Source organism: Hylobates moloch, unplaced genomic scaffold (genome assembly GCF_009828535.3).
Source record: "Hylobates moloch isolate HMO894 unplaced genomic scaffold, HMol_V3 SCAFFOLD_16, whole genome shotgun sequence".
Lineage (NCBI taxonomy): Eukaryota > Metazoa > Chordata > Mammalia > Primates > Hylobatidae > Hylobates > Hylobates moloch.
In genome coordinates, this window is record NW_026652291.1 from 13,842,416 (window position 1) to 13,869,814 (window position 27,399).

The 27,399-nt window shown below is 40.5% G+C and overlaps 1 protein-coding gene across 1 annotated transcript in view; it reads left to right on the forward strand.

Annotated features, from left to right (window-relative positions):
- Positions 1 to 27,399, forward strand: part of CATSPERB (cation channel sperm associated auxiliary subunit beta) — a 156,645-nt gene that overhangs the window by 75,034 nt on the left and 54,212 nt on the right. Inside the window, 2 exon segments of the mRNA XM_058429381.1 lie at positions 18,774 to 18,928; positions 21,444 to 21,598. Coding sequence (XP_058285364.1) covers positions 18,774 to 18,928; positions 21,444 to 21,598 — 310 coding nt within the window.

Sequence of the window (27,399 nt, forward strand, 5' to 3'; positions counted from 1 at the left end):
AATTTGTATTCCCACCAACAGTGTACAAGGGTTCCCTTTTCTCCACATCCTCACCAGCATTCATTATTGCCTGTCTTTTCGATAAAAGCTATTTTAACTGGGATGAGATGATAATCTCATTGTAGTTTTGATTTGTATTTCTCTGATGGTCATTGAGCACCTTTTCATATGCCTGTTTGCCATTTGTATGTCATCTTTTGAGAAATGTCTATTCAGATTTTTGCCCGTTTTAAAATCAGATTGTTAGTTTTTTCCTATTGAGTTGAGCTTTTTATATATTCTAGTTATTAATTCCTTGTCAGATGGGTAGTTTGCAAATATTTTCTCCTGTTCTGTGGATTGTCTCTTCACTTTGTTGATTGTTTCCTTTGCTGTGCAGAAGCTCTTTAACTTGATGTGATTCCATTTTTCCATTTTTGCTTTGGTTGCCTGTGTTTGTGGGATATTACTTAAGAAATTTTTGCCTAGATTAATATCCAGGAGAGTTTCCTCAAAGTTTTCTTTTAGTCGTTTTATAGTTTTTTAAATAGTTTTTAGATTTAAGTCTTTAATCCATTTTAATTTGATTTTTGTGTGTGGAGAAAGAGGTCTAGTTTCATTCTTCTGCACATGGATATCTTCTGCAGAAGATATGGATGGCTTAACATATGTTCTATTTATTTCAGAATGATCTATGTGCTGAGGAGAAGAGTGTACATTCTGTAGCCATTGGTTGAAATTGAATTCTGTAAATATCTATTAGGTCCATTTGGTCTACAGTGTAGATTAAGTCCAATGTTTCTTTTCTGATTTTCTGTCTGGATGACCTGTCCAGACAGAAAATCATGTCCAAAAGTGAACATGGGTTGTTGAAATCTCCAACAGTTATTGTATTGGGATCTATCTCTCTCCTTAGCTCTAATAATATTTGCTTTCTGTATCTGCTCCAGCATTGGGTGTATATATATTTATAATTTTTATATCCTCTTGCTGAATTGACCCCTTTATCATTATATAATGACCCTCTTTGTCTCTTTCTATAGTTTTTGTCTTGAAATCTATTTTGTCTGATATAAGTATAGTGACTTCTGCTATTTTTGGCTTCCACTTGCCTGGAATATATTTTTCCATCTCTTTATTTTCAGTCTCTGTGTGTCTTTATAGGTAAAGTATGTTTCTTGTAGGCAACAGATCACTGGGACCTTTTTTTAAAAAATCCATTCAGGCACTCTATGTCTTTTGATTGGAGAGTTTAGTCCATTTACATTAAATATTGTTATTGATAAGTCAGAACTTACTCCTGACATTTAATTTTTTTCTGGTTGTTTTGTGGTCTTCCCTTCCTTCTCTTTTTCCTTCCTATCTTCCTTTTAGTGAAGGCAATTTTCTCTGGTAGCATGTTTTAATTTCTGTCTTCAAGCTCACTGATTCTTTATTCTGCTTGATCAATTCTTCTATTAATTTCTTGCTTTTATTTTTTTGTATATCTGTTGTATGTTTTTAAATTCTAGGTTACCATAGTATCTTATAACCCATTATTTTAAACTGACATGTCTTGAAAAGTTGTTGTAGTTATTATATTTGATCAGTTTGTCTTTTAGTTTTTCTACTCAACATGTGATTAGTTTACACACCATAATTGACATGTTATAATATTCTGTGTGTTTCTGTGTACTTACTATGACCAGTGAGTTTTGTACCTTCAGATGATTTCTTATTGCTCATTAATATCTTTTTATTTATGCTTGAAGTATTCCCTTTAGCATTTCTTATATGGCAGGTCTGGTGTTGATGAAATCCTTCAAGTTTCTTTTTTTTATCTCAGGAAATATTTTTTTCATGTTTGAAGGATATTTTTGCCAGATATACCATTCTGGGATAAAAGTTTTAACAAATATATGTCATGCCACTCTCTCCTGGCCTGTAAGGTTTCCACTGAAAAGTCTGTGCCAGATATATTGGGGCTCCTTTGTATGTTATTGTTTCTTTTCTCTTGCTGCTTTTAGGATCCTTTCTTTATCCTCGACCTTTGGGAGTTTCATTATTAAATGCCTTGAGGTCATCTTCTTTGGCTGAAATCTGTTTGGTGTTCTGTTACCTTCTTGTATGTGAATATTGATATCTTTCTCTAAGTTTGGGAAGTTCTCTGTTATTACTCCTTTGAATAAATGTTCAATCCCTATCTCTTTCTCTACCTCCTCTTTGAGGCCAGTAACTCTTAGATTTGCCCTTTTGAGGCTATTTTCTAGATTTTACAAGCACGCTTCATTCCTTTTTATTCTTTTTTCTTTCATCTACTCTAATTGTGTATTTTTAAGTGGTTTGTCTTCAAGCTCACTAATTCTTTATTCTGCTTTATCAATTCTGCTATTAAGAGACTCTGATAATTCTTCAGTATGTCAATTGCATTTTTCAGCTCCAGAATTCTGCTTGATTCTTTTTTTTTTTTCTTTTTTTTTTTTTTTATTATACTTTAGGGTTTTAGGGTACATGTGCAGAATGTGCAGGTTTGTTACATATGTATCCATGTGCCATGTTGATTTCCTGCACCCATTAACTCGTCATTTAGCATTAGGTGTATCTCCTAATGCTGTCCCTCCCCCCACCCCCCACCCCACAACAGTCCCCGGAGTGTGATGTTCCCCTTCCTGTGTCCATGAGTTCTCATTGTTCAATTCCCACCTATGAGTGAGAACATGCGGTGTTTGGTTTTTTGTCCTTGCGATAGTTTACTGAGAATGATGTTTTCCAGTTTCATCCATGTCCCTACAAAGGACACGAACTCATCATTTTTTATGGCTGCATAGTATTCCATGGTGTATATGTGCCACATTTTCTTAATCTAGTCTATCGTTGTTGGACATTTGGGTTGGTTCCAACTCTTTGCTATTGTGAATAGTGCTGCAATAAACATACGTGTGCATGTGTCTTTATAGCAGCATGATTTATAGTCCTTTGGGTATATACCCAGTAATGGGATGGCTGGGTCAAATGGTATTTCTAGTTCGAGATCCCTGAGGAATCGCCACACTGACTTCCACAATGGTTGAACTAGTTTACAGTCCCACCAGCAGTGTAAAAGTGTTCCTATTTCTCCACATCCTCTCCAGCACCTATTGTTTCCTGATTTTTTAATGATGGCCATTCTAACCGGTGTGAGATGGTATCTCACTGTGGTTTTGATTTGCATTTCTCTGATGGCCAGTGATGATGAGCATTTCTTCATGTGTTTTTTGGCTGCATAAATGTCTTCCTTTGAGAAGTGTCTGTTCATGTCCTCTGCCCACTTTTTGATGGGGTTGTTTGTTTTTTTCTTGTAAATTTATTTGAGTTCATTGTAGATTCTGGATATTAGCCCTTTGTCAGATGAGTAGGTTGCAAAAATTTTCTCCCATTCTGTAGGTTGCCTGTTCACTCTGATGATAGTTTCTTTTGCTGTGCAGAAGCTCTTTAGTTTAATGAGATCCCATTTGTCGATTTTTGCTTTTGTTGCCATTGCTTTTGGTGTTTTCGACATGAAGTCCTTGCCCACGCCTATGTCCTGAATGGTATTGCCTAGGTTTTCTTGTAGGATTTTAATGGTTTTAGGTCTAACATATAAGTCTTTAATCCATCTTGAATTAATTTTTGTATAAGGTGTAAGGAAGGGATCCAGTTTCAGCTTTCTACATATGGCTAGCCAGTTTTCCCAGCACCATTTATTAAATAGGGAATCCTTTCCCCATTTCTTGTTTTTGTCAGGTTTGTCAAAGATCAGATAGTTGTAGCTATGCGGCGTCATTTCTGAGGGCTCTGTTCTGTTCCATTGATCTATGTCTCTGTTGTGGTACCAGTACCATGCTGTTTTGGTTACTGTAGCCTTGTAGTATAGTTTAAAGTCAGGTAGCGTGATGCCTCCAGCTTTGTTCTTTTGGCTTAGGATTGACTTGGCGATGCGGGCTCTTTTTTGGTTCCATATGAACTTTAAAGTAGTTTTTTCCAATTCTGTGAAGAAAGTCATTGGTAGCTTGATGGGGATGGCATTGAATCTATAAATGACCTTGGGCAGTATGGCCATTTTCACGATATTGATTCTTCCAACCCATGAGCATGGAATGTTCTTCCATTTGTTTGTATCCTCTTTTATTTCATTGAGCAGTGGTTTGTAGTTCTCCTTGAAGAGGTCCTTCACATCCCTTGTAAGTTGGATTCCTAGGTATTTTATTCTCTTTGAAGCAATTGTGAATGGGAGTTCACTCATGATTTGGCTCTCTGTTTGTCTGTGATTGGTGTACAAGAATGCTTGTGATTTTTGTACATTGATTTTGTATCCTGAGACTTTGCTGAAGTTGCTAATCAGCTTAAGGAGATTTTGGGCTGAGACAATGGGGTTTTCTAGATATACAATCCTGTCATCTGCAAACAGGGACAATTTGACTTCCTCTTTTCCTAGTTGAATACCCTTTATTTCCTTCTCCTGCCTGATTGCTCTGGCCAGAACTTCCAGCACTATGTTGAATAGGAGCGGTGAGAGAGGGCATCCCTGTCTTGTGCCAGTTTTCAGAGGGAATGCTTCCAGTTTTTGCCCATTCAGTATGATATTGGCTGTGGGTTTGTCATAGATAGCTCTTATTATTTTGAGATACGTCCCATCAATACCTAATTTATTGAGAGTTTTTAGCATGAAGAGATGTTGAATTTTGTCAAAGGCCTTTTCTGCATCTATTGAGATAATCATGTGGTTTTTGTCTTTGGTTCTGTTTATATGCTGGATTACATTTATTGATTTGCGTATGTTGAACCAGCCTTGCATCCCAGGGATGAAGCCCACTTGATCATGGTGGATAAGCTTTTTGATGTGCTGCTGGATTCGGTTTGCCAGTATTTTATTGAGGATTTTTGCATCAATGTTCATCAAGGATATTGGTCTGAAATTCTCTTTTTTGGTTATGTCTCTGCCAGGTTTTGGTATCAGGACGATGCTGGCTTCATAAAATGTGTTAGGGAGGATTCCCTCTTTTTCTATCGATTGGAATAGTTTCAGAAGGAATGGTACCAGTTCCTCCTTGTACCTCTGGTAGAATTCAGCTGTGAATCCGTCAGGTCCTGGACTCTTTTTGGTTGGTAAGCTATTGATTATTGCCACAATTTCAGAACCTGTTATTGGTCTATTCAGAGATTCAACTTCTTCCCGGTTTAGTCTTGGGAGGGTGTATTTGTCGAGGAATTTATCCATTTCTTCTAGATTTTCTAGTTTATTTGCATAGAGGTGTTTGTAGTATTCTCTGATGGTAGATTGTATTTCTGTGGGATCGGTGGTGATATCCCCTTTTTCGTTTTTTATTGCATCTATTTGATTCTTCTCTCTTTTCTTCTTTATTAGTCTTGCTAGCGGTCCATCAATTTTGTTGATCTTTTCAAAAAACCAGCTCCTGGATTCATTAATTTTTTGAAGGGTTTTTTGTGTCTCTATTTCCTTCAGTTCTGCTCTGATTTTAGTTATTTCTAGCCTTCTGCTAGCTTTTGAATGTGTTTGCTCTTGCTTTTCTAGTTCTTTTAATTGTGATGTTAGGGTGTCAATTTTGGATCTTTCCTGCTTTCTCTTGTGGGCATTTAGTGCTATAAATTTCCCTCTACACACTGCTTTGAATGTGTCCCAGAGATTCTGGTATGTTGTATCTTTGTTCTCGTTGGTTTCAAAGAACATCTTTATTTCTGCCTTCATTTCATTATGTACCCAATAGTCATTCAGGAGCAGGTTGTTCAGTTTCCATGTAGTTGAGCGGTTTTGAGTGAATTTCTTAATCCTGAGTTCTAGTTTGATTGCACTGTGGTCTGAGAGACAGTTTGTTATAATTTCTGTTCTTTTACATTTGCTGAGGAGAGCTTTACTTCCAACTATGTGGTCAATTTTGGAATAGGTGTGGTGTGGTGCTGAAGAAAATGTATATTCTGTTGACTTGGGGTGAAGAGTTCTGTAGATGTCTATTAGGTCCACTTTATGTAGAGCTGAGTTCAATTCCTGGATATCCTTGTTAACTTTCTGTCTCGTTGATCTGTCTAATGTTGACAGTGGGGTGTTAAAATCTCCCATTATTATTGTGTGGGAGTTTAAGTCCCTTTGTAGGTCACTGAGGACTTGCTTTATGAATCTGGGTGCTCCTGTGTTGGGTGCATATATATTTAGGATAGTTAGCTCTTCTTGTTGAATTGATCCCTTTACCATTATGTAATGGCCTTCTTTGTCTCTTTTGATCTTTGTTGGTTTAAAGTCTATTTTATCAGAGACTAGGATTGCAACCCCTGCCTTTTTTTGTTTTCCAGTTGCTTGATAGATCTTCCTCCATCCCTTTATTTTGAGTCTATGTGCGTCTCTGCACGTGAGATGGGTTTCCTGAATACAGCACACTGATGGGTCCTGACTCCTTATCCAGTTTGCCAGTCTGTGTCTTTTGATTGGAGCATTTAGCCCATTTACATTTAACGTTAATATTGTTATGTGTGAATCTGATCCTGTCATTATGATGTTAGTTGGTTATTTTGCTCGTTAGTTGCTATTGTTTCTTCCTAGCCTTGCTGGTCTTTACAATTTGGCATGTTTTTGCAGTGGCTGGTACCGGTTGTTCCTTTCCATGTTTAGTGCTTCCTTCAGGAGCTCTTTTAGGGCAGGCCTGGTGGTGACAAAATCACTCAGCGTTTGCTTGTCTGTAAAGTATTTTATTTCTCCTTCACTTATGAAGCTTAGTTTGGCGGGATAGCAAATTCTGGGTTGAAAATTCTTTTCTTTAAGAATGTTGAATATCGGCCCCCACTCTCTTCTGGCTTGTAGAGTTTCTGCTGAGAGATCAGCTGTTAGTCTGATGGGCTTCCCTTTGTGGGTAACCCGACCTTTCTCTCTGGCTGCCCTTAACATTTTTTCCTTCATTTCAACTTTGGTGAATCTGACAATTATGTGTCTTGGAGTTGCCCTTCTCGAGGAGTATCTTTGTGGCGTTCTCTGTATTTCCTGAATCTGAATGCTGGCCTGCCTTGCTAGATTGGGGAAGTTCTCCTGGATAATATCTTGCAGAGTGTTTTCCAACTTGGTTCCATTCTCCCCATCATTTTCAGGTACACCAATCAGACGTAGGTTTGGTCTTTTCACATAGTCCCAAATTTCTCGGAGGCTTTGTTCATTTCTTTTTATTCTTTTTTCTCTAAACTTCCCTTCTCTCTTCATTTCATTCATTTCATCTTCCATCAGCGATACCCTTTCTTCCAGTTGATCGCATCTGCTACTGAGGCTTCTGCAATCTTCACGTAGTTCTCGAAACTTGGCTTTCAGCTCCATCAGCTCCTTTAAGCCCTTCTCTCCATTGGTTATTCTAGTTATCCATTCTTCTAATATTTTTTCAAAGTTTTTAACTTCTTTGCTATTGTTTTGAATTTCCTCTCGTAGCTCAGAGTAGTTTGATCGTCTGAAGCCTTCTTCTCTCAACTCATCAAAGTCATCCTCCATCCAGCTTTGTTCCGTTGCTGGTGAGGAACTGCGTTCCTTTGGAGGAGGAGAGGTGCTCTGTTTTTTAGAGTTTCCAGTTTTTTTGTTCTGCTTTTTCCCCATCTTTGTGGTTTTATCTACTTTTGGTCTTTGATGATGGAGATGTACAGATGGGTTTTTGGTGTGGATGTCCTTTCTGTTTGTTAGTTTTCCTTCTACCAGACAGGACCCTCAGCTGCAGGTCTGTTGGAGTTTACTAGAGGTCCACTCCAGACCCTGTTTGGCTGGGTGTCAGCAGCGGTGGCTGCAGAACAGCGGATTTTCGTGAGACCACAAATTCAGCTGTCTGATAGTTCGTCTGAAAGTTTTGTCTCAGAGGAGTACCCGGTTGAATGAGGTGTCAGTCTGTCCCTACTGGAGGGGTGCCTCCCAGTTAGGCTGCTCAGGGGTGAGGGACCCACTTTAGGAGGCAGTCTGTCCGTTCTCAGATCTCCAGCTGCGTGCTGGGAGAACCACTACTCTCTTCAAAGCTGTCAGTCAGACAGGGACATTTAAGTCTGTGGAGGTTCTTGCTGAGTTTTTGTTTGTCTGTGCCCTGCCCCCAGAGGTGGAGCCTATAGAGGCAGGCAGGCCTCCTTGAGCTGTGGTGGGCTCCACCCAGTTCGAGCTTCCTGGCTGCTTTGTTTACCTAAGCAAGCCTGGGCAATGGCGGGCGCCCCTCCCCCAGCCTCGCTGCCGCCTTGCAGCTTGATCTCAGACTGCTGTGCTAGCAATCAGCGAGACTCCGTGGGCACAGGACCCTCCGAGCCAGGTGCGGGACACAATCTCCTAGTGTGCCGTTTTCCAGGCCCGTTGGAAAAGCGCAGTATTGGGGTGGGACTGACCCGATATTCCAGGTGCCGTCTGTTTCCCCTTTCTTTGACTAGGAAAGGGAACTCCCTGACCCCTTGCGCTTCCCGAGTGAGGTAATGCCTCGCCCTGCTTCGGCTCGCGCACAGTGCGCTTCACCGACTGTCCTGCACCCACTGTTAGGCACTCCCTAGTGAGATGAAACCAGTACCTCAAGCAGAAATGCAGAAATCATCCGTCTTCTGTGTCGCTGGGGCTGGGAGCTGGAGACTGGAGCTGTTCCTATTCGGCCATCTTGGCTCCACCCCGATTCTTTTTAATTGTTTCAATCTCTTTGTTAAATTTATCTGACAGGATTCTGGATTCCTTCTCTGTATTATCTTGAATTTCCTTGAGTTTTCTCACAACAACTATTTTGAATTCTCTGTCTGACAGGTCACATATCTCTGTCTCTCCAAGATCGGTGCCTTATTTTGTTCCTTTGGTGAGGTTCATGTTCTCCTGGATGGTCTTGATGCTTCTGGACATTGATTGGTGTCTGGGGATTAAAGAGTTTGGTATTTATTGTAGTCTTCACAGTCTGGGCTTGTTCGTACCTGTCCTTCTTGGGAAAGCTTTCCAAGTATTCAAAGGGACTTGAGTGTTGTGATCTAAGTCTTTGCTCACTGCAGCTGAATCTGCATTAGGAGGTACCTCAAGCCCAGTAATGCTTTGGCTATTGCCAACTTGTAGAAGTACTGCCTTGGTGGTCTTGTGTAAGATTCAGGAGAACTCCCTGTATTACCAGGAAGAGACTTTTGTTCTCTTACCGCACTTCCCACCAAACAAATAGTGTCTCTTTCTCTGTGCTAAGCTGCCTGGAGCTAGGGAAGGGGTGATGCAAGCACCCCTGTAGCCACCACCACTAGGGCTGCACTAGGTCAAACCCAGAGCCAGCACAGCACTGGGTCTTGCCCAAGGCCCACAGTTTCCACTGCCTGGCTACTACCTATGTTCGCTCTAGGCCCAAGAGCTCTATAGTCAGCAGGTGATGAGTCCAGCCAGGGTTATGATCTTCTCTTCAGGGCAGTGAGTTGCCCCCAGCCCCAGCTAGGTCCAGAGATGCCATCTGGAAGCCAAGGAAGTTGAGACCCTTAGAGTCTATGTGGTATTCTATTCTACTGTGGCTAAGCTGGCACCCAAGCTGCAAGACAGTCTTTCCTACTCTTCCTTCCTTTATCCTGAAGCAGAGCAGTCTCTCTCCATGGCCACCACCACCCCAAGCCCATGGCAGTTACCCCCTGGCTACCGCCACTATTCACTCAAGGTCCAAGGGCTCTTCAGTCAGCTTCTGGCAAATGCTGCCAGTCCTGGGTTTCTCCTTTCAGGGCAGTGGCCCCACTCTGGCCCAGGGCAGGTTTAGAAATGCCACACAAGAGCCAAGTCCTGGAATCAGAGACCCCAGGAGCCCACTTCGTGCATTGTCCACTGTGGCCAAGCTGGTACCCAAGCTGATTTCTGGTTCTTATAAAGATGCTTTCTTGTGTGGATCGTTGTTCAATTTGATGTTCCTGCAGGAGTGGATAATCACTGGAGGCTCTATTCAGCCATCTTGCTCTGCCTTTTCTCTATAATCCCTCCTTTTCTAATCTTCCTGACTCCCCTCCTCTACTCACCCACCTCCTTCTTTATCCCTTTTCCTTCCTTCTTCTTCTGTTCTTCCCACTCTTCCTGTTTCCATCAAGTTCATCATTAAAGGTGCAGCACTGGTCAGATCTATTTGCTCTAACATAGTGTAGGTGAATTATTCTTGAGACCCATCTGCTTCACCTCATTTAGATAGGACTTGGACCCATTTTCTCAACTCAGTAAAGTGGCTTGGAAAGTGGTAAACCCGGCTTCACTCATGAGGGCTTGATTTTTCCCTTTACTTTTCCTTTTGATATCTTCTCATCCACTGTCACCTTCTTATATGGTTTGGCTGTGTCCCAACCCAAATCTCAACTTGAATTGTATCTCCCAGAATTCCCGCATGTTGTGGGAGGGACCCAAGGGGAGGTAATCAAATCATAGGGGCTGGTTTTTCCTGTGCTATTCTCATGATAGTGAATAAGTCTCACAAGATCTTACGGGTTTATAAGGGGTTTCCCCTTTTGCTTCCTCCTCATTTCTCTCTTGCTGCAACCATGTAAGAAGTGCCTTTCACCCTCTGCCATGATTGTGAGATCTTCCCCAGCCATGTAGAACTGTAAGTCTAATTAAATGTCTTTCTTTTGTAAATTGCCCAGTCTCGGGCATGTCTTGATCAGCAGCATGAAAAGGGACCAATACACCTTCTTACTTGTTAGAAGGGTATAACTGAGAGCCTTCAGGATTTTGTTGATTTACCTTCCTTCTCTCAATATTGCCTCAACAATGAACTGTTATAGATTATTGGGTAAGTTTTGAGATTGAGGTAGACTTGGAGATATCTTATTAGGTCTAACAGAAATAGAAAAACACTGTCACCAAGACAAGACAGAGGCTGTGTTTTTTTGTTTGTTGTTTTTAACACACAGCATTTTTTATTGTATAGTTTAAAATTTCTTCTGATCTCCAGTTTCTTCTGATCTTCAGTCTCTGATATGATTTTAAATGACAAAGTTTCTGAAGGTTTCTGATATAACTTCAAAAAGCATGGTTTTGTAGGCCTCAATATTTTGTCCTTGATGTTCACCAGCAAAAGCAGTTTTACAGTTATGCAATCTCCTCTATTGGTCCTTCCTTGTTTGAGGATAAGGACAGACCACAAAATCCTGATTCTATTTCTCCAGATCTTCACCACTCAGTTTATTTATTCTCTATTCTGTCAATAAAGCTTTTGTTTAACTTATGTCAGTATCAAGATTAATCCTTGTGGTTTGTATGTCTGAATCATGTGTTGAGACAGCAGCTGTGTCAACCTAAGATTCTGGTGATCAGGCATCATATGATTGTGAAATAAATGAAAGTAATTGTGAATATCGTTGGGAGCACAATGTTGAACATTTCCGGTATTCCAGAAAGCTCCCTCTTGCCTCTTGCTGCATTTCTTTTTTTTTTTTTTTTTTTTTTTTTTTGAGATAGAGTCTTGCTCTGTTGCCCAGACTGGGGTGCAGTGGCATGATCTCTGCTCACTGCAACCTCCGCCTCCCAGGTTCAAGCAATTCTCTTGCCTCAGCCTCCCAAGTAGCTGGGATTACAGGTACCCGCCACCATGCCCAGCTAATTTTTTTTTTTTGTATTGTCAGTAGAGACAGGGTTTCACCATGTTGGCCAGGCTGGTCTCAAACTCCTGACCTCAAATGATCTGCCCATGTAGGCCTCCCAAAATGTTGGGATTACAGGCATGAGCCACTGCGCTCAGCCTAATGGTATTTCATTGAAGATTTAGTTTGCATGAGTAATAATGTTAAGTATATTTTCATGTGTTCATTTTTATATCCTTTTTTGCAAATTCTTTTCAAGTCTTTTTTGAATGAAGTTTTGATTTGAGTTACTTTTCTTACTGATTTCTATGAGATTTTAATGTATTATGGATATGATTTTTTGTTAGAAATATGACTTGGAAATATCTTCTTGTAATTAGTGGCTTGCCTTATTTACCTTCTTCGTGGTATCTTTTGAACAAAAATTATTAATTTTTGAAAGCTCAATTGATCAATCTTTCCTTTTATGGTTAGCACTTTTTACTTCTTGTATTCTATTTAAGAATTCTTTGCCTATCCCAAAGCTATGAAGATATTCTCCTGTTTTCATCTGGAAATTGATTGTTTTAGATTTCATATACAGACCAAAGTAAAATCTCTAATTTTGTATATGTCATGAAGTGAGGTTCATTTTTTTCCCTGTATGACTATCAGAGCCTCTACTCTGGGCTTGAATTGAATATTCATCCTAAGCTTTTCTTTTTGCTTTTGTAAGCTCTCCAATATATCCATAGAAGTCATGCCACTGCACAATCTTTGTAAAAACCATGGTTGTCATTGTAATCAACTGCAGCTACTCCACTGGACCACCTCAAGTCTTGCCCTCCGCAGACACTGCATCCCACACTCGCCACAGAGATAATCTGAGTAATTGTGAAGCCCTTGCTTGCTATGGTTTGCCAGGCATAAGTGGTCATCTGTTCGCTCATTAAGTATGTAAGCAACTCAGTCCCAGAATCCCACCACTATATTCTATGCCCTAGGGACACTGTAGGTAAAAACACTATATCAGTATTGGACCATGCAGGAAACATAATTCCTCTCAGGTGTTTTACCTGAAGAAGCTTTACAGGGGGACTATTTGCAGAGGGCGGACATGGTTAAAGGGAGCAACAGTGATAGTAAAATATCCAGAGACTAGCAATGGAAGAAAGATGTTACAGTCTCTTTGCGTAGAGGGATAAGATAGATAGATGGCATTACTAAAGCCCAGTCAAAGCTGGAATGGAGTAGGGACCACCCTTTAAGAGGTGTAATCTAGGAAGCTCACAGCCACCACAGAACCACACCACCAAAGCAAGAAGAAAGAGCGTGAAAACTACCTTAACTTCTGTCTCCTTCTCCTTTCTTAATTCCTGCTGCTGCATTTCATTTGCCAAGCCCAATCAGGAGTTAACTGGAAATAGCATAAAGATTGCAATTCATAGAAATCAGTCTTCCATTGCACCAAACAGGAAGGAGAAAGTCTGAGAGTGGATCTGGAGGAATGGCCAAATAGAGAATAAACAGCACATATTGTGAAATAAAAACCAAAATAGACCTAGCAAGATAATGTTGGAAACAGTAAAAATAACGCCTAAGAAAACTAAATTGTCAATAAAAATTATAGAATATTAAAAATTATAAATTAAACTATAGAAACATACCCAGATGTAAAATGAACAAATAAGTGGAGAAAATCTAAAATAATAAATATAGATGCTAAAGATTCAGAAACTGCAAAATTGTAGGAATTTCTAGTGATGAACAAAAATTGTGGCTGTATGTTTCTCTCTTTTGTCTACAGTTTCTGGCATAGTATTAGCCCTCTGATAGAAATGGGTGGGTGGATGGATGAATGGATGGATAAATACAAAAAATAGAACAAAGGAAACCAAAATCAATAATGACATTAATTTTTTGAACTAAAAGCAAAACAAACCAATACTAAAAGCAGAAACACTCTTCTGAATTATTTGAAATGGAAAATGTAAATCAATTTTAAAGAAACAAAAATCAAGCCAGCCTTGGATTCTTCTGCTGCAACAATGCCTGTTGCATATTCTAATGTAGAACCTCCAAAAAAATTAGTTTCACCTAAGAATTTGGAACCAACTCAACTCATTGTTCATATTCATATTCATTTTCTAAAAGAAAAACATAGAATTCTTCTACAACAAATTATGGTGATTCCTTCCATGATACTGGTTTTACTGATAAACATATGTCCTATTGTTTTATTTTCTTCTCTGCACACACAATAACTTTGAAAGCATTTTAAGCAGCAATAAAACTCAACATGCATTGCACCAATGATCTAGGAAGCTCAATTAAAGTGATGACACTTTATAAAAGTTATAAATAACTGATTTATAAATATTTATAAAGTTATAAATAACTGACACAAAGTACATGCATGGGTAGGCAATTGACCACTATGGTTTGAGTGCCCTCTGGCTGACAATGATTGTAAGACACATCAATTATAAGACGTGTCTCAATTCCCAAGCTGTTAACATGTGAAACATGCATTTCTTGCCATATTTATCCACAAAATATGGCATATTGAACCTTAGCAATTACAACAGCAAACTTTTGCTACTGAAAAGCTCACGGGAGCATAAGAAAAAGCCTGACTACATGTGATTCAGAGGAAATAATTATAAATATTATTGACACAAAAAATAAAAACACAGTGAGAGTCTATCAGAACCACGTGATAAAATCATCAAGAATTTAAAAGACAAGAGGAATAACAAAAAGTTAAAACCAAAAAGCCAAGGTTTTGCCATCCCCAAAAGGCAATCCAAAATACTATCTCTTTATCTGAGTATAACTTTACATGGAGTTAGGAATTTTTTTGGAATCCTTTATTGTGATCATTCATGGAATTTTTTTAAATGTGCATGCTGGCGGGCGTCTGTAATCCCAGCTACTTGGGAGGCTGAGGCAGGAGAATCGCTTGAACCCGGGAGGTGGAGGTTACAGTGAGCCAAGTTCGTGCCACTGCACTCGAGCCTGGGTGACAGGCAAGACTCTGTCTTAAAAAAAAAAAAAAAAGTGTGTACAATACAAGTCTTAAAAAGCAAAAGAAAGCTAGATGTGGTGGCTCATGCTTGTAATTCCAGAACTTTGGGAGGCCAAGGTGGGAGCATCACTTGAGCACAGGAGTTCAAGACCAGCTGGGGCAACAATCTGTACACACACACACACACACACACACACACACACAGACATATATACGTATACATTTAAGTTTGTATATATGTATTAAAGCAAAGGAAACAGAATAACCCATAAAAATAGACATGAAAAAGAGAAAAGAAGACATAGCGGAAAATGTACAAAGCATAAAATAAAATAACCAAAAGTAGAGCTGGTCTACAGTTATCACCATAAATGTTAAGGATTCATTTATTCAGCAGCATTTATTGAGTACCTCGTATATGCCAGGTACTGTTCCAATCACTAAGGGTACAGCAGTCTCTTTTCCTGTGGAACTTACACACTTGTCAGAAGAGACTGATAATTAACAAATAAACCAAAATAGGCTGTATGCAAGATAAATGCTACACAGGAAAAAAAAAAAAAAAGCAAGATAGGTGAATAGGAACTGCCAGGTGAAGCGTGTGTTGCGTTGTGTGGTGTAGCATGTATTGTGGTCTGGGTGAGCGGCCCTGAGGCAGATGAGGGAATGAGCAGATATCCGAGGTAATCTACATTTCTCCATTAAAGACAGAGTCTTATTTTGGATTTTAAAATCTTGAAATATATTGCCAGGAGTGAAAAACTTAAAGCTAAGGTGGAGAGAAAAAAAATATAAATAAAGATTTGAACAAGTGTGCCAAACACATTGGGAGAGAAAGCAGAGGCAGTAATGTTTATATTCACACAGAGCAGGAGTTTTAGGCTGAAAGTATTCAATAAACAAAGTTCTTTCTGTGATAAAATATAAATAGTAAAAATATGTCATATTGAATCAATGCTCTAAAAGAATACAAGATATGTAAATATACAAAAATGAACTATAAGGAACATGAGAAGAAATCAACTGAAGTGCCAAAGTAGAATACATTTCAAACTGACAGTGTTAAATCTTTAATACATGAAGATCAAGATAAGACTATAAGGGAACATTCCATGTAGAGGAATTAAGATGTTGTGTTGAAATATAGGGCACATGTAGTATACTATACCTAAATTTCCTAGGGATGACTCATTGATGATGAGACCAAGAAGGTAAACTGAACCCAGTTTGCCATTTGAGTCAAGCTAAAGAATTTCATCATGCCGTTAAAAGATTATTAACGTAATCATATTTGTATTTTAGAAAGGTCATATAGGGGAATATACTGGAAAATGTAAGATTTTTGGCCAAGTGATATGTTGATAAGAGGCTATTTTAAAAGCTGAAGTGTGATGATAAGGGTCTGGATTAGAAAAGTGGCCACAAGTATGAAGAAAACAGTGGCAAATTATGAATGAAACCAGTGGGAGTTTGTGAAGGAGTGGCTGTGAAATAGGAGGAAGTGGGTATAGTCAAGAGTTACACATAGGGCAACTGGATGAGTAATGATACAATGAACATCATCTGTAGAACACAGTATCCAAGGGACTTCCATTTCCAGTTGTGGCATCAGTTTGCTGCTGAGAATAATTTAACAAAATACTTAGATAAATTATTTTTTAAATTGATAACCTGAAAAGCTAATAGAAATAACCAGGCCAAACTCTAAGGGAAAACAAAACCTTGGTGATATGGTTTGGCTGTGTCCTCAACTAAATCTCACCTTGAATTGTAGCTCCCATAATCCCCACGTGTTGTGGGAGGAAATTTAATCATGGGGGCAGGCCTTTCCCGTGGTGATAGTGAATAAGTCTCACAAGATCTGATGGTTTTATAAAAGGAGTTCCCCTGCATAAGCTCTCTTGCCTGCTACCATGTAAGATGTGACTTTGCTCCTCATTTGCTTTCAGCCATGATTGTAAGGCCTCCCCCAGCCATGTGGAACTGTGAGTCAGTTAAATCTCTTTCCTTTATAAATTACCCAGTCTCGGGTATGTCTTTATTAGCAGCATGAAAACAGACTAATATACTTGGAGAGGTAAAGAGGGCACACAGTACCACAGTCCGTTTGACCTGAAGAGATTTACAAATTCCTGCAAACTTAGACTTTGAATTTGGTGGACAAATGAAGAGTTATGGCCCTGAGTCTACCCAGGTAGTGAGAATATAGATGGTGTGCCCCACCATACACCAGGACCCCTAAAGGGCTCTACCCTTAGGATAAAGATTAATCAGAGGTAAATCCATACACACTCACACATATCCCCAAGGAATACAACAAAGTCGTCTTGTTAAGTGAGTAGGAAAAGAAAAAGAGAGAAAAAACCTGCCTGAGAGGTTATAGACATTGGAAGGCCTCTGTAAGATTTGCAGCCCTGATTTGCATTGTCTGGGATTACAGGTGCCCACCACCACACCCATCTAATTTTTGTATTTTTAGTAGAGATGAGGTTTCACCATGTTGGCCAGGCTGGTGTCCACCTCCTGACCTTAGGTGATCTGCCCGCCTCAGCCTCCCAAAGTGTTGGGATTGCAGGCTTGAGCCACTGCTCCCAGCCATTCATGATTTTTTAAACAAACATTTATTAAAGCATGAATAGAATGTAACTTCTTGATTAAGAGTATCTAGGGGGGGAAGAAGCTATAGCAAATATCCAATCAGATTTTCTAATAACACAACAAAAGCTTTTGCTATGTCATCTACGACTACCTCTATTCATCATTGTATTGGAGGGCTGAATTAGTCTAGACAGGCAAGAACAATATATTAAAAGTGTGAGACTGGAGAGGAAGGAGCCCAGCTATTCCTGTAACAGATTATCTAATTGTGGAGATAGACAACCTCAGGCTTGTGTAGCTGAAGCAGAGTAAGCATTGCAGAAAGTCATAGGAGATAAGGTCAGAGAGGGACTGGAATTCAGACCACGGTAGCCCTTGGAGGGCATTGCAAAGACTTTGACTCTTACTGAGAGAGAGGTTGAAGCCATGGAGAGTTTTGATGAGGGGAGTGGATGAAGTGACTTAACATTTTGAAAGTGTTACTTTGGATGCTTTTTTGAGAATAGACTGAAGGGAGCTATAGGCAGAATCATGGAGACCAATTCAGAGGCACAAGACAGATGACAGTGGCATGTACAGGGTGATAGTGGTGACAGAGGTGAGAAGTGGATGGAGTCTATATATATTATGAGGCTACAGTCAATAGGATTTCTGATGGATTCAATACAGGGTATGAGAGACAGAGGAATTAAGAATGACATTGAGGTTTTTGGGCTAAGCAACAGCATTGACGCAGCTGCCATTAATGAAAGTGAGGAAGGCTGGGGCTGGAGGAGGTTTGCGTAAGGATCAGGAACTCAGTCTGGAATGAGTTCTCTTTGAGAGGCCTAACCAACATCGAATGAAGCTGTTGGAAGGCAGTTAGCTACATAAGCCTAGACTTCGGGGAAGAGCACTAGACAGTAGGCTGAAATTTGGGAATTATCCATCTAAAGATGGATTTGGAACCCTAAAACTGAATGAGATCTCCAAAGATAGTGAGAGAAGAAATCTAAAAACTGAGTCCTGGACACTCCAATGTGTAGAATGAACTAGGAGAGCCTGAGCTAACTGGGTGGGTTTGGGTGGGATGCAGTGTGCAGAAATTAGCCTTTTTCATCCTGAGCCATGATCTTTCACTCTAGCTCCTTCCAAGGGAGGGGACCCTGTCTCAGGACCAGTGTCTATTTGGCTAAGTGAGTGCTGCAGCACCATCTGATTACTGACAGTGCCTCTCAGTGTGGCGCCCTAAGGATGAGAGAACCACAGGACACCCAGTTTGGTTCAACATATTAATCCTAGTATAACTTAATGACCAATGTCTACTGATGATTCCCCTTGCCTTCCTAAGGGTTGTTTTCTCGCTGCCTTTTACCTCTTCGGGAATCTGATTTGCTGGTAATAGGAAGAGAAACCACTACTAGAGAGACCTAACCTCTTTTCCTCTAGATCTCTTAATTAAACATCCCCTCTGTGTTTCTTCCCCTGCTTCAGTGAACAGATTCTGTAGTGACATGGAGTCTGGAAAAGACTTCCCAGGGACCTAACATAAACTAACATGCATTTTCCTAATTCAGGAGTCTCAGGGCCCTACTTCCACCTCTTAGTTTAAATGAAGGTGTCTTTACAAGATACGATATTAACGTTTTTTGACTTCTGTTATATCAGTATCAAGACACTTCTCTGTATTTCCTAATAGGAATGGGAAGATACAGTGCAGTTGGAAGTGTTACTGAGAGAATTTTCACATTATACTATGATCACTTGGGATTCCTGCATAAGCTGACTCTGGGTCGCTTTGAAGCTAGTGGACCACCCACAGCCTTTGGAAATTCTAGAAATCTTTTTGGACAGGTCAGTATATATATGCATTGAAACAGTTTGCCTTATTTTAAGAATAGATGCCACATTCAATACACAGAATAATGGGAAAATTGGAAAGTATTTTCCTTGGGACAAACTCATTAATGCAGTTTGCTCTATTTAACTAAAGGAAGAACCACCATGTGCCACAAACATCTCCAAATCTTCTTCCAAGTCCCATATGGAGTTATATAGCTTCAATTCCACCTAGAATATCTTCATGCAAATATCTTCACAACAGAACACCACTAAACATTCTAAGCTAGAACCATTACTTCTAAGCTAAAACCATTACTCCCAACCCAGGCCAAGGTAGGGTTGATTCTCTACCTCTTAAGTTTGGCCCTGAAGAAACATGGGTTGTGAGGCCAGGCGCCATGGCTCATGCCTGTAATCCTAGCATTGTGGGAGGCTGAGGTGGGTAGATCGCTTCAGCCCAGGAGTTGGAGACTAGCCTGGGCAACAAGGTGAAACCCCATCTCTACAAAAGAATTAAAAAATTAGCCTGGTGTGGTGGCATTCGTCTGTAGTTCCAGCTTCTTGGGAGGCTGAGGCAGGAGGATCACTTGAACCTGGGAAGTTGAGGCTGAAGTGAACTGTGATCATGCCACTGAAGTGAGCTGTGATTGTGCCACTGAACTTCAGTTTGGGCAACAGAGCAAGACCCTGACTCAAAAAAAAAAAAAAAAAAAAAGGAACATGAGCTGGGGTCTACCTTTCTTCTTTCCTATTAACCCTTCTTTCTGGTTTCTTCTTTTTCTAATGACAACATAAAAAGGAGTTATCTTCTTTATAGATAACACTTGATACAGGTTTTTATAATAGTCTAATGTATAATATGCTACTTGTGAAGGTAGCTCATCCTTGGGCACCAGTTACAAAACTGGACACTCTCAAACCATCAGCAAATTATCAAACATTTTTGACTGGGGTTAGTAAACCCTGCCCTTTGACTTAAAGGAAATGGATCTGGTTTTAAAAGATCATTCCAATTACCAGGCCAAAGCTGCAGTTGAGAGGATAGTGTTTAGCTTCCCCTCTCTGAGACATGCATAGAGAATGAGGGCAGGAACTTCCATGGGAGAGTTAAGATGCCACATGTGACTCCCTGTGTCTTTGCCCAAGTCTGGGGTGTGAATTCCGCATTTATACAAAGCGAATGATGTGAGAAGAAGGGTAGAACTAACCAAAAAAAAAGCATTTACCTCCATTTTTCACCAACTTCACAATTTGTAGAAAGTGTCTTAGTTCCCTTACATGAAAGTTTAAATTATTAAAAGAAAAAAAAAAACCCTACAGGTATTTGTATACTTAGGACAAGTTTGACGAAGCCATACTCAGCAATATCACTTCCCTCTCCACAAACTATGCATGCGTTCTCTCTGGATAAAAATAATTGCTGGCTCTTATTACAGTGTTGGAGCTCTCAATCTTTATAACAACTATTTATTCCTATTTCACTTATGAAGAAAGTGAGGCACAGACAGGCTGGTTAGTTATTGGGATTAGACATCTATCCCAGGCAACTGGCTCCGGGGCCTGTGCCCTTAGCCACCTGCTGCCTTTCACTGGACTTGCATACACTTTCCCTAGTATACACTTGCCACTCCCAGGCTACAGTGTCATACAGAATTCTAAAGATGTTTAGTCATTTCAGTGATTTTCAAGAGTCCTCAAGCCATTTGGCTCAGTCCCACATTTATTTTCCTGGCATCTATTTCCCATTTCTCCTCAGTGCATTCCCAAAATTCAGTAACTAGGAAAAAACGCATGACAGAAGATGAGTCTTGGAGGCACTATGGGACGGATGTGTCCCCAACCAGTCTGCACGATCTACCACCCACACCTTGTCTCATAGCAACAAAGTCAACTCCAGCAGCCCCTTTGGGGATGGTCCCTACCTTTCTTCTCTCCCCTAAAAGTTCCCCAAGCGGGACAGGGTCAGGATTAGAGAAAGGTGTGTTGAAAAGAAAGACCTATAGATGAGAAATCTAGGCCAGAAGTGCCTGGGTAGACTGCAAGGGGAGGTCTGTGAGTCAGGAAAGGAGAACAGCTTATGCTGCCAGTTGGGAGACTCAGACAGCAGCTGTCCAGAGTCTCTAGCACGAGATCAGGAGCAGCAAGTGAGGACAGGGATTTCACGGGCCCTTTCCTAAATAAAACTTCAAATAAGAACCCAGTTCTAAAATCGGCATCTCCAGGCTCCTCACACACCTACAATGTGAGTCAAGTTTCCATGTACCCTTTCACTCCAACCATCCACGAAGGGTATAGGAATCTTACACCACATCTTAGTCATCAGAACTTCCATTCCTCCTTAACAGGAAAATACATCTTCCCTTGCACACACATGGATGTTCCAACAGACATGTTGATGTATTTCTCCAATTGATAAGTGAACCAGTATTGTTTTAATGTGAACTGGAAATAAATCTGTGACTTGAATTTTGCCATAATTGAAATATAAAGTAGTTTAAATATAATATTTTCTTTTCTCTGTTTCCAGCCTCCAGATATGGGCTTTGAGACTGCGCTTGCCCCACAGCATACCTCCTTAGATGAAATTATCTTTTTTGCATATGTACCTGAGAATGAACCCCAGGAAACGATCTACAGCAAGAAGTTCAGCAATATACACTATGGAAAAGTGATACACTCTGGGTAGTGATTTGCATTTATTTAGATGGCATATTGGTTTCTAGAATCTACTTTTTAAATTTTTTGAGATAGGATCTTGCTCTGTCATCCAGGCTGGAGTGCAGTAGTGCTATGACAGCTCACTGCAGCCTAAACCTCCCAGGCTCAAGCAATGCTCTGGCCCCAGCCTCCAGAATAGCTGGGACTGCAGGCACACACCACCATGCCTGGCTAAGTTTTGTATTTTTTGTAGAGATGGGGTTTCACCATGTTGCCCAGGCTGGTCTCAGACCCCTGAGCTCAAGGGATTCACCCACCTCAGCTTCCCAAACTGCTGAGGTTACAAGTGTGAGCCACTGCACCTGGCCAATAGAATCTACATTTTTGGACCTACTTTTTTGAATAATTTTCTTGGTCAAATAAAGTCTTTTTTTGATACCCCACAAGGCCAAATACATTTAAAGACTCCAAGATGTCTTGCATGCTGCCCCAATTTTAGAAACCTAGGACCATGTATATCAGTGCCATCAGACCAAGCTATAGAAATGTGTTTCGTGAGTATCAAAAATATTCTGGACAACACTGGATGCTTCCTATCCACTGAGTTTACTCACATGACAATTCTTATATATCCTAGAGACCAACATATTTAATGTAGTGGAGGCTATCTTTTATGAAATATTGCATTGAACAATATACAGAATTCTCAGAAATGCTTACAGTAAGAGTCAATAACCCTTAAAGCTACCTTTAAGGCCTAATAACTCTTATTCAGAATATGAATTCTGGCTGGGTGCCATGGCTCACACCTGTAATCCCAGAACTTTGGGAGGCCAAGGCCAGCAGATCAGCTGAGGCCAGGAGTTGGAGACCAGCCTGACCAACATGGCGAAACTCCATCTCTACTAAAAATAAAAAAAATTAGCCAGGTGTGGTGGCTCATATCTGTAATCCCAGCTTCTGGGAAGACTGAGGCACAATAGTTGCTTGAACCCAGGTGGCCGAGGTTGCAGCGAGCCAAGATTGCACCATTGCACTCCAACCTGAGTGAGAGAGTGAGACTCTGTCTCGAAAAAAAAAAGAATATGAATTATATAACCCCCAAATCTACCAACTAAAAAAGAAACAATTTCAACAATTTCAGATTACCGGAAACTCACTGCTATGGTCTAAATATCTGTTTTCCCCAAAAATTCATATGTGGAAATCCTAACCCTCAAGGTGGTAGTATTAGGAGGTGGGGCCCTTGGTAAGTGACTAGGTCATGAGGACTCTGCCCTCATGAATGGAATTAGTGTCCTTATGAAAGAGACCCCAGAGAGCTAGCTAGGCCCTTCCACCACGAAGGACTGAAGGACAGAGCCAGCTAGGCTCTTCCACCATGGAAGACACCATCTATAAACCAGAAAGTGGACCCTCACCAGATACCAAATCTGCTGGCACCTTGATCTCAGACTTTCCAGCCTCTAGAGCTGTGAGAAATAAATTTCTGCTGTTTATAGGCTACCTGGTTTATGGTATTTTGTTATAGCAGCCCAGATAGTCTAAGATATTAACCTTGTCTCCAAGTGGTGGACTCTATTCTTATACCAGGTTGGAATCTGTATATTATATGTGTTTGGGGCTGTCAATACATATCTTGTCGCACAGCTAACAATACTGTGAGGCAGCTCACTCAGAAGCGGAGGTGAACATGGGAATCAGACCTAATATAACAAACGTCAGCAATATTTTTTCTCATGAGGGTTGTATAAATTTTGTCTCTGACAAAAGTGTCAGTAATCTCTAGTATTATTTTTTGCTCTAGGTGGATCTTGTATGTGTGATGTTCCAGATCAGCTAGTTTGTGTTTATGTGGGTGTTCTTCTATAGAAAACCTACAGAATCACTTTTCAATCTTTTAATATTAATATGATTAATATTATACCAATGTTTATCTTAATTTCTTATATTCTAATTATTTTTAAAAGCATATGGTCATTCTCTTAAGGATCAGAATATTTAAAAACCAGAACAGCACAATCTGTGATAAGATTCAATAACTTTGCTCTGTTTGCACAGAAACTAGGGAATGGGTAGCTTCAAGGCAGGAAATATGAGCAAAGCCAGGGTCAGAGACCTGGAGAGCAAGTGGAACTTCAACTTGGCAGGTGAGGAATTTGGGAGCCCAGTGTTCTCAGGTCGGCAGGAGGCCAAAGGCAGTTATCCAGGTAGTCAGGGCATAAGGCAGAGAGAGCCATTCACTCACTCCACCAATCATCATTTAACACTGACTACCAGCAAGGCACTGTGGCGGGTGCTGCAACAGAGTGGTGAGCATGACATTCAAGCACCTCATTCCGTAAGCTTATATTCTAGCCCCAGAAGCAGACAAGTATGTAATTACAGTTGACTAAATCTACAAAGGGGGAGTATACAGCATTGAGAGAGTATTTTCCTGGGGCCTGAGCCCTTGTTTGGAGAATCCTAGATTTCTCCTGGAATAACACCCAGGTTCCTTACTGGAACTCAAAAAGCCCCACTGACCTGGCTCCACTCTCTTGAGTGACCTCTTTGCTTTGTTCACTGCAGTGAAGTCACTCTGGTTTTCCTTTGGTTTCTGTAACACATCCTGCTCCTTTTGGCCTGGAGTCCTTTGAGCATGCTGTTCCTCTCAGCCTGGAACCTTCCCCCAACCACCACTCTCTTCCTTCATTCTTGTTCTTCTGGTCTTTTCTTAAGCCTCAGAGTTTGGGTGAAAGAAGAGAGGTGAGGTAAAGGGACAAGAAGTCCTCCTGTTGGAGACTTCCAGAGTCTGGTTATGGGCAATGCTACCCTTGCCACTAGTGACAACTACCCCCGCCCTGCCGGCCCCTGGAATTCTGTCACTGTGTTGGGGTCCCTTCATCCTTTCAGCAGTCCTTCTGGGCAGCATTTTTTTTTCTTTCCTGCCTCCCCTCCACCCCCACATGACCCTTGTCCCCCAGAGATAAGCATTGTCTTGGATTTTATGTTAACATCTTTTAAAGTTTTGCTTTAGAGCTTTAATACTAGTTTTATGAAATGTATGACTTGCCTTTTTCATATAACATTATACTTTTGAAATTACTTCATATTGATATGTGGTCTGTAATTCACTCACATGAATATACTACAATTTATGTAGCTATTCTCCTATATTGTTTTGGAATCATATCAAACTTTTCCTTCCCTCCCTTCCTTCCTTCCTTCCTTCCTTCCTTCCTTCCTTTCTCTTTCCTTCTTTCGACAGGGTCTTCGTCTGTCACCCATGCTGGAGTGCAGTGGTACAATAATGACTCACTGCAGCTTTGACCTCCCTGGCTCAAGTGATCCTCCCACCTCAGCCTCCTGAGTATCTGGGACTATAGGCACACACATGCCGCCATGCCCAGCTAGTTTTTTTTTTGGTTTTTTTTGGGGGGGGGGGGGGGGTTTTTTTTTTTTTTTTTTGTAGAGATGGGTTTTTGCCATGTTGCCCAGGCTGGCCTTGAACTCCTGGGCTCAAGTCATCTGCCCACCTTGGCTGTCCAAAGTGCTAGGATTACAGGTGTGAGCGACCCCGCCCGGCTTTTCAATTTTACCTATGTAGAATTGATGTGCCTAGTGTGAAGTGGGAATCCAGTTTTTCTTTTTTTTTTTTTTTTTAACGCGGGTAATCTATTGTCCATACAAGCCCCTCCTTTCCCCCACTGATCTGCAGCACTGCCCTGTGATATATCCTGGTCCCGTATATGCATTGGTCTGCTCCTGTCCTCTCTCCTATTTCACTGGTGTATTTGTCTTCTCCGTGACACACTGACTAAATGACTCTAATTATGAAACACATGTGAATAACCCCCTCCCCCTGCCTTTTCTTGGCATTTGGTCTTCCATTTATATGTTAGACTCAGCTTGTCAAGTTCCATTAAGGAAAATAAAAACCCCAAAACCTGGTAATAGAAATTACCTCTTGCAACCAAACTCTGCCTTATATCACTGTTAGATCTTGGGTGGGAATTTCGTGCTGTTCCCCTAGCAGTAAGATAATTATCTTTCTGCTAATAATTATTAGCAGAAAATAACTAATAATTATTATTTTAGAATTTTAGGACCAAAACAGCTTCCTGATTCCTCTTAAGGGATAGAAATTATTTCATCCTTCCCTTCTCTGTTACATGTCTTTCCCTGGTCCCTGTGGGTGAGTGTACCTTTACTTCTTCTCTGACAGTAGGTAAAATCATTTGCTTTATAAGGGAAAAGGGTGAGGGAAGGAGGCAGGACTTCTGTGCCAGCACCCTCCTGACGCCCCCTAACGCTCAGCCACCGATCAGCTCTTTTGAGGCCTGTGTGCAAAAGTATTCTGTGCCCAACCTCCTGTGGTTTAAGGCTTTTACTTCCTATGAGAGAAGGTTCAGGGAAGTAGGTGATGCTTCAGGCCTGTTTCCTCCCAACCTCTGATCCCCACAAACTACCTGCACCACCAATGGTGGCTGTCTCTGGTCTATGGCCCTTCCCCAGTCTTTGCCACAAGCCTTCAACGGAAGCCAGTGGAGTTTGCAAGTGAGTGCAGACTCCCATTTGTCAGGCGCCCAAGCACTTCCAGACTCACATGCTAGCACATACCTGGCCTTTGGCCCTTTTTTGCAACTTCAGCTAACTCTTACTTGCTTGTGTTGTGGTCAGCACTGTTTCTCCTTCCCCTGTTCTTCCATAGGTGACACTGTCCTGGTGTTCAATCTCTCCTTGGAATGGCTTATTGCTCTGGATTTCAGCTTAGTTGGTGATCTTGTGACCTTAGTTCTCTGACAAGCTAGAGAAAAGTCATGACTTTGTACTTTATCTACTTTTTGTTTTGTTTTCTTGTTTGAGTGCATCTTTCTGCATTTAAAGCAAAAGCAGAAGTCTTATGATTGCCTTTTGTAGAGTAATCTTATATTTTTCAAATTTGCTAAATTCTTTTAATAATTCTAGTACTTTTTCTACATATTACCTTGGGTTTTGGAGTAGAGGTAAATTTTTAATTTTTTCTTAAGTTTCAATAGCTTTAAGGGTACAACTGAATTTTGGTTACATGGGTGAATTGTGTAGTGGTGAAGTCTGGATTTTTGGTGTACCTATCACCCAAGTAGTGTACATTGTACCCAATAGGTAGTTTTTCCTCTCTCACCCCTCTCACCCTCCCTTCTTCTGAGCCTCCAATATCCACTATACCACTCTGTATGCCTTTGCATACCCATAGCTTAGCTCCTGCTTTTAAGTGAGAACATGCAGTGTTTAGTTTTTCTGTTCCTAAGTTACTTCACTGAGGTTAATGGCCTTCAGTTCCATCCAAGTTGCTGCAAAAGACATTATTTCATTATTTTGTCTGGCTGAGTAGTATTCCATGGTGTATATATATATACATATATATATATATATATCACATTTTTTAATCCACTCATCAATTTATGGCACTTGGGTTGATTCCATATCTTTGCAAATGTGAATTATGCTGCAATAAGCATATGTGTTCAGGTGTCTTTTTTTATATAATGACCTCTTTTCCTTTGGGTAGATAACCAGTAGTGGGATTGCTGGATTGAATGGTAAACCTATTTTTAGTTATTTGAGAAATTTCCATACTTTATAAATATTTTTAAGTAGATAATCATATTACCTGCCAGTACAATTGATCCTTGAACAACATGGGTTTGTTACTATGGAGGTCCACTTATACATGGAAATTTTTCTGCCTCTGCCACCCCTAAGTCAGTAAGGCCTCCTCAGCCTACTCAAGAAGACGACTAGGATGAAGATCTTTATGATGATCCTTTCCACTTGAGAAATAATAAATGTATTTTCCCTTT